Source organism: Colias croceus, chromosome 25 (genome assembly GCF_905220415.1).
Source record: "Colias croceus chromosome 25, ilColCroc2.1".
Taxonomy (NCBI): Eukaryota; Metazoa; Arthropoda; class Insecta; order Lepidoptera; family Pieridae; genus Colias; species Colias croceus.
The window spans coordinates 557,913-565,151 of NC_059561.1; the positions used below are offsets into that span (position 1 = coordinate 557,913).

The following is a 7,239-nucleotide window of genomic DNA, read 5'->3' on the forward strand; positions in this document are numbered from 1 at the left end:
TGGATGGATTTTGGATTTTTGATTAGTATTGTTTTAGAGAAGTTACGGTCCATTTGTTGATTGGAAATGTTTATTTATTTTTGGATAGATGCTCATGTTTATAATGAAAGGCGTTAATGCGTTTAAGACTTGATTTGGATTTAAAAATTTATTTACCTATTTGATAAAATAAATTGATAGTAACTTTTGATCATTAGATTTGTGTTAGGTTTATACCTAGGTACTTATGTACCTACCTAGGTACTTAAAAATATAGTTTTAAATACATTTAGGTATGCAATTTTCTATAGTTAGGTTTGTGAAATAAAATAAATATCTATGATTCAATTTTGGCCGGAATAAAAAACAGCGTGTAGGTACCTACTGGATCTCAAGTTATGTGTAGGTAATAAGTAGTATCCCGTTTATTCCCAAAAAAATATTGAGCAAACCTACCTACCATACAGATCACCTATGTACAAAATAATGTCTTCACTTGATATAAATTAAATGGTGTAAATAAAAACAATAAAAAATACATCAATTTCCAAAACCTAAGAGCTGCACTAATAAATATAAGATCACACGTTAGTGTCCCGGTGGCATGGAGCCGCTATTTAAAGATAGTGATCGAAATTTTTTCAACAAAATGTATCAGCTGCTCCGAGATTTTTATCAGAATTAGCAGATTGCACTCCGATACAACTTTGGCGTCAGGTTTTACACGATTTTGTCATGCGGGATACCTTACAAAATATTGTTATTACCCTTACTTTAATTTTTATGAAGATGGATGTGGAATTTTAATTATTAATTAATTTTCATTCGCATCGATTTTAATTGGACATTTCATCCGATTGGTATAAATGTTTCACACGTTAAAATATTTAATGGGAGTCGTAAAACATACCTACATCAATTTTCCATAGGTAAATTATGTGCATCTTTTATTTTATCGTTTTAGAAAATGCCTTTAATTATATAGAATATTAATTGACTCTATATCCGTGTCGCTTGGAATTTTCACAAACTAAAAATTAAAGTGTTTTAACACAATCGACATTTTTTCTAATTTCTACAGCTAACAGGAAAACAAATAACAGTAGAGTTGTCAAAATAAACACAAATTATCTTTGACCAATTTGTTCTTGCTATTTCTGAGAGCTTTTGAAACTTTTTTTGTTTTAAATCATATTCTCAGTACTCACTCGGCATCATCTCCACATGGGAGGAGGTGTCCATGATGTTGTGATGGTGCAGCATGTCCGGCGGGGATTGCACCATCCCGCCACCACCACTGGCCATCACCATCCCTATATCAGATCCTACCACCCGCGTCTGAACACACGGGCCCCAAAAACCCAGTCACTGTTTAATGTCAAATACCACGCGCGCAGTTTCGGGTTAAGTTTTTTTTTCGGCACAATTTTTTTTTTTCTATCTTATTTCGTTGTACACCAACACAATGGTTCGACGTAAAGCACAGTTTTAACACTAATTATTATAATCGATTTATAAAGATAAGGCTATTAATACTATTAAACTCTACTACTATCACAAAGAACACTAACACTATTCCGTTCTTAGGCACTTCGTCATTTTTTTTTAAATCAATAAAAAAAATAAAAGAGCAACACACCCTCTCGCGGCAGAAGCCAAGCCCATACTGCCGTACTATATGTATAATTCTATGGATCGACGCCAAAGCGCATGAGTGAACCGGCCCTCTTTCTGATTGGTCGGTTGGCAGAACGCCTCATCGAATGCTGCGTTCTGATTGGTCGGAAGCTTCCCATTTTCCCGCCCCGCGGTTATAGACCCTCACAAAATGGCGACCCCCTCGCAGGCTTTTGATGTTTTTTTGAACATTTTCTTGGGTAAAAAATAATCCTGTTCGGATATAATGAGTATGATTTATGTTTCGGTCCTTTTGTGGTCTGCAATCTAGTTTTGTTGATCTTTCATGTTTTAGGTTTTAATCGTGGACTGATTTAAATATTGGCTTTTGCTTTTCGGATTGTAATTGTGAATATTCGAATATGGAATAATTGGTGAAACTTAAATAAAAATGAAATAATATTTAATTTATCATAATTTTTACAGTAGATAGGTAAGTGTCTACCTATACCTAAAGTTAAGTTGGTTGGAATTTTAAAGTGTTAATTGGTGTTTTAATATTTCAGAAAAAATTGTTTTGCAACATTTTATTATCATAATAAATGATTACTAAAAATAACAACCACCTCTTATAATCCAAAACAGTTTCCTACACAGATATTGAAAAATTTAAACGCATAGAGCTACCGGCTACGTATGTCGCTCTGTGTGTTTAAAAAGCTCTTTTTGTTGTCTTCTTAACCGATTTCCAAAAAGGTGAATTTACCTACTTGTGAAACAAGATAGGTACCTATGTATATTTTGCATATATATACTTTTGCAATTAGTATCTTCTTAGAAACATGTTTGTAGAGCGAGTGATGTTGCTCCAGGTAGGTATTATTTTGTATAAATAATATTTATAATCATAATTTCTAATCTAAAATTAATTATGATGACAAAAATAGGTAGGTACCTAACTACCTATTGTTATTTACAAAATGTAGGTAGGTATGTATGTAAAGGATTATAAAAACACTTTATGTTTTTATAAAATATCTTTATATGTGTCCACAAAAATTATACCTAGGTATCTATCTAGGTACCTATAGGTACATCTTTAATATATATCTAAACAGAAAGACACACGTTACGGTTAGGTACCTACCTATACAATTACGTTAATGAATATAGGTAGGTACCTAATTGGATACCTACTTTATTCAAATCTGTAGGTAAGTTTAGTTACCATTATTAATAAAACTTCTACAGTCTTGTTCATAATTGTTATTATCTAATAACATAAACTAAAAATTACTCTAATACTCTATCTACTCTACTCTATTAGGGAAAAAACTTATATTTTCATCATTACAAAGCGGCATTATTCCTAATGTTATGTTGATATAACCAGGGTAAAGCCGGGACGAGAGGCTAGTGAATTAATAATAAGGCTGCAATTGTGGCATACAGATAGGTACCTACATACTTAGTTTTACGTACCTACACAAAATATGTAACTAGGTACCTAGTTACCTACATAAGTAAATATTTGCTGGTTGTAGTACCTAGTAGATATATTATCTTAAAAGTTTAGAATACTTTTTATTTTAACAGCTGACATTTAAAATAATAAATCTCTTCAAAAAACTGAATTTAAATACCTAGATCCATTAGTTTTATAGATAACATTCGCATTCATACAAGTCATTATTTATTTTGACATATTGTTGATATAAATTACAATGAGTTCTTAGAAGTTACATTTATGATCCTGCTAATATTATAAAGCTAAAAAGTTTGTTTGTTTGAACACGCTAATCTTAGAAACCACGATCCGATTTGCAAAATTATTTAGATAGCCCATTTATCGAGGAAGGCTATAGGTAATATATTATCTGCATCACGCTAAGACCAATAGGAGCGGAGCAATGCGGGTAAAACCACGGGCACAGCTAGTTTGTGATAATAAAACACCATTAATCATATTATGACTAATAACAGTATGGTTTTATAAAAAATAATGTTATTCGTAATGTAAAAATAATATCTAGTTGTTATAAATTATAATAATTTCTTAGAAGTCATCGATGAGTGAAAATAAAACAAATAGGTACGTTTTATGATTAGTTAAAGTACCTACAGTTTAATAAAAACGTTAATGTTTTTCATAATAGGTAGGTACATACCTAATCTCTCCATTGGTAGAGTGCTTATAGTAGTGCTTAGACTTACAGTCGAGGGTTCGATTCCCGGTGGAGGCAAATGTGAAAATATTCTCAAAAGCTTTGATATTACAATATTATAATGTTTAATGTTTAAAATTAATAATTTAATTATTTAAGTATAGGTATACGTTTAGGTATAAGTATAGGTATACGTATACGTATATAGGTATAGGTACCTAAAAGCTTAAATTATTGCCTGAATAGGTATAAATTGGAAATAGGTATAATAACTTTAATATCAATTTAACAGGAAATATAACAACGTATAAATATGTAATGATTTGATAAAGAGTAACTTCTAAATGTAAAGAGTAAATTCTGAATGCTGGCTCTTTGAAAGCTTTGAGTAGATTAATTTAATAGGTAGGTATTATCTTTCTTCTCTGACATATTCGTCATCAATATTAAATATAAAATAGGTGATGTCATAAAATATAACCAGAAAGTAATTTATTGATCACTAGCTTTCCACCCGCGGCATCGCCCGCACAGTCAAAGAAAAACCCGCATAGTGCCCGTTCCCGTGGGATTTCCGGGATAAAACTTGTCCTATATCCTTTCTCGGGTATCAAAATATCTCTATACCAAATTTCATGCAAATTGGTTCAGTAGTTAAGGCGTGATTAAGTAACAGACAGACAGACAGACAGAGTTACTTTCGCATTTATAATATTAGTATGGATTTAAGCAGACGAAAAAGTAAGAAGAAAGACTCCTTAAGCACAAAATACGCAAAAAGCTCACACACCAGAGATAACATAAGCACCCTATTACGTCACTTTAAAAAACATCTGCACCACTATTTCCGTTTCCTACAAAATCTGTCGCAAAAACATTTAAAAAGAAAAACAACCCTTGCTCTTATAACCTAAAGTCTATATTCGTAAAATATTTTTAATCTACATTGTCACATCTGTGAGATAACTCTATTATCTCTGGAACTATTTTATCTATGGCTAATGAAGTTCGGCGCGAACATTTGGCGCCAATTTTTTATAACCTCACACGTTGACAATATAATTAGTTGGAATGTGGCTATTGTTTTAGTTTCGTCTTATGTGTGATTTATGACGTAATTGGAGCATGAGAGGTTTGTTTTGTGTACCTACCTAGATCTAAACACTTTCGAATCATAGATATTTTTTTAATTGCCTTTGACTCGATTTTCTTATTTTGTAGGCAGCATATTGTGGTCAATTATGCCTATATCACAGAATACATAATCCTATATTTAAACTAAATATATTTTTTTTATTAAGTATAATTGTGCCAGTAATTATATAGATATTAAAGGTAGTAATTATTTTTTTAAGATAGAAATAAAGAACGATTACGAACGAAGTCGCGGGCACTAACCTAGTCACAAGTGAACATATTATCGTATATCTACATACCTAATACCATCATCATACAAGTTGATTTTACAATAGAATACGGTATAGCATGACCAAAGTCGCGTGATCACTATTAGTTAATTACATGGGGTTGGAATTAAAATTGATGTACAGATGTGTTCATCCGATTAAATTGTAATCATGATAACAGGAACGAAAGGGGAATTTTTCCAATATTGTGTTAGTTTTAGTAGTAGTGGTAGTTTTACCAACCAATTCCAATCCAACCAATACCCGCGGCCCCATCATTAAAGCGGCTCGACGGAACACAGTGGGGTTTTAGTCGGTAGGAATCCGACATAACCCACGGCTCCTTCACCGGGGGCAGTGGGTATCTTTGGAAGATTTCCCCACTATATAAAAAAAAGGTACTTTGCGGTTTTATACCCAAAACAATGAATTAAAACACATGATAAAACATTAAGCAATATTTTAACCCTTTACGAGGTGAATTTGGAAATAACAATAATAGTTTTAAATGTAAGATGAAGCGTTTTCAATTATTTATAGGTACTTATTCAACATTAGATCCAAATCGATGATGTGATTCAGATGTGAAATTGAAATAAGCAGACAGACTAGAAAAAAACATTTAAATACGTAGTCTCTATTTTAAACTATACTTTGAATATTTTTAGTCAAGTCTGATTAAAGATTATAATCTTATAAGATTATTTTTTTGTATTTTTCTTCATTTCTAAAGAGCGTCTACATTTATGTAAATATCTTGTATTGAAATTTATCTGAAATCCATACTTAATGTTTACAAACAGAATCCTTTATTCAAAACACTAAAGTGTGACTAATTTTTGAACATCCTAAATGAGCGCGCGTATTAAATATCTATATTTTGACAAAAGAGGTTTTACTATAATCTGTTTTTTCACATAAGGCGGGAAATCCATCAGATAATGTATTGATCTTCTGTGCCACTACAGAAAAAAAAAGCACAATGTCACTTTTCGCGCCAAGCGCAGTATTTAGCGCGGGAACGTCAAAGAATGGACAAGTTTTTTCAGCGTTGCTCTTTTGTCGGCTTTTACAGATAAAAGATCGCGTGACAAAAAATATTCTGATGCTACTCGAGGCGTGTTCTTTTTGTGGCATGAGACATCACTTTTGTAGTTGTATAATGGGATTCTGAGCTTGGCTACTATAATGTATTTATATTTAAGGCGGTCAGCGTAGTGTGATCGCACCTCGTGGCTTACTTTTTTTAAATTTGTTTTGACAAAGGAGGCTTTGAATGTTATTTATTTATTGTAGTGTTGTGTTGCGTTTATGAGTAGGTAATCTATTAAGATTTATGTGAATACTAGCTGTCCGCCCACGGGTTTGCAAAGGTTTTACGTCACTTACAAAAGCTAATAATACCTATCAACTGTACAAATAGGTACCTATCTATTTAAATATACCAGCTTTCTTCCCTTATTTTAATTCACATAAAGAGCCAATACAGGGTACCTATAAACCTACTTACCTACAAGGTGTTTTAATTATGTTATTTTCGACTTTTAACTTAGTCAATAAATTTACCATACATAACGAAGTCTTGATAACTCGTATGCAAAATATAATTTATCTATATATTTTAAATGATATTCATATTAAACTAGTTACTCAAAGGTGAACCAGTTATCATTGATATATGTTATTAGGTATGTTTTTCATTTTACAAATTTAATAATTACAACGAGATAATTATGCATTTATAATCTAAGTAGGTAGATACGTATATTTATTTCCATGATATGAATGTTTTTTTTTTTTTTTTTTTTTTATAGTAACCCTAGCAATAGGGCAGGCGACTCACTTGATGGTAGGTGATAGACGCCGCCCATGACGACCACAACGTTGTGTTTGTTTACGGATACGGATACGGATAAATAAATAATATCTACAAGTGAAGTTATATTATAATTATGCACATAGAATAACAGCTTCTAGAAATAATGATATAGGTATTTTATTTATAAATAATTTTTTTTTTCGGGACAATTTTCACACACGGCACGATCTGATCCCATACTAAGCTTTCGCTT

At 31.7% G+C, this 7,239-nt stretch overlaps 1 protein-coding gene across 2 annotated transcripts in view; it reads right to left on the minus strand.

Moving 5' to 3' along the window:
• The window catches only part of LOC123703314 (insulin gene enhancer protein ISL-1), a 61,284-nt gene extending 59,874 nt beyond the window's left edge, over window positions 1-1,410 (minus strand). For both annotated transcript variants that reach the window (XM_045651272.1, XM_045651271.1), the window contains exon 1: window positions 1,188-1,410. In XM_045651272.1, the coding sequence (XP_045507228.1) occupies window positions 1,188-1,290 (103 nt within the window). In that variant the 5' untranslated portion in view covers window positions 1,291-1,410. The remainder of the gene's footprint in view (window positions 1-1,187) is intronic.
• Between the last annotated feature and the right edge of the window lie 5,829 nt (window positions 1,411-7,239).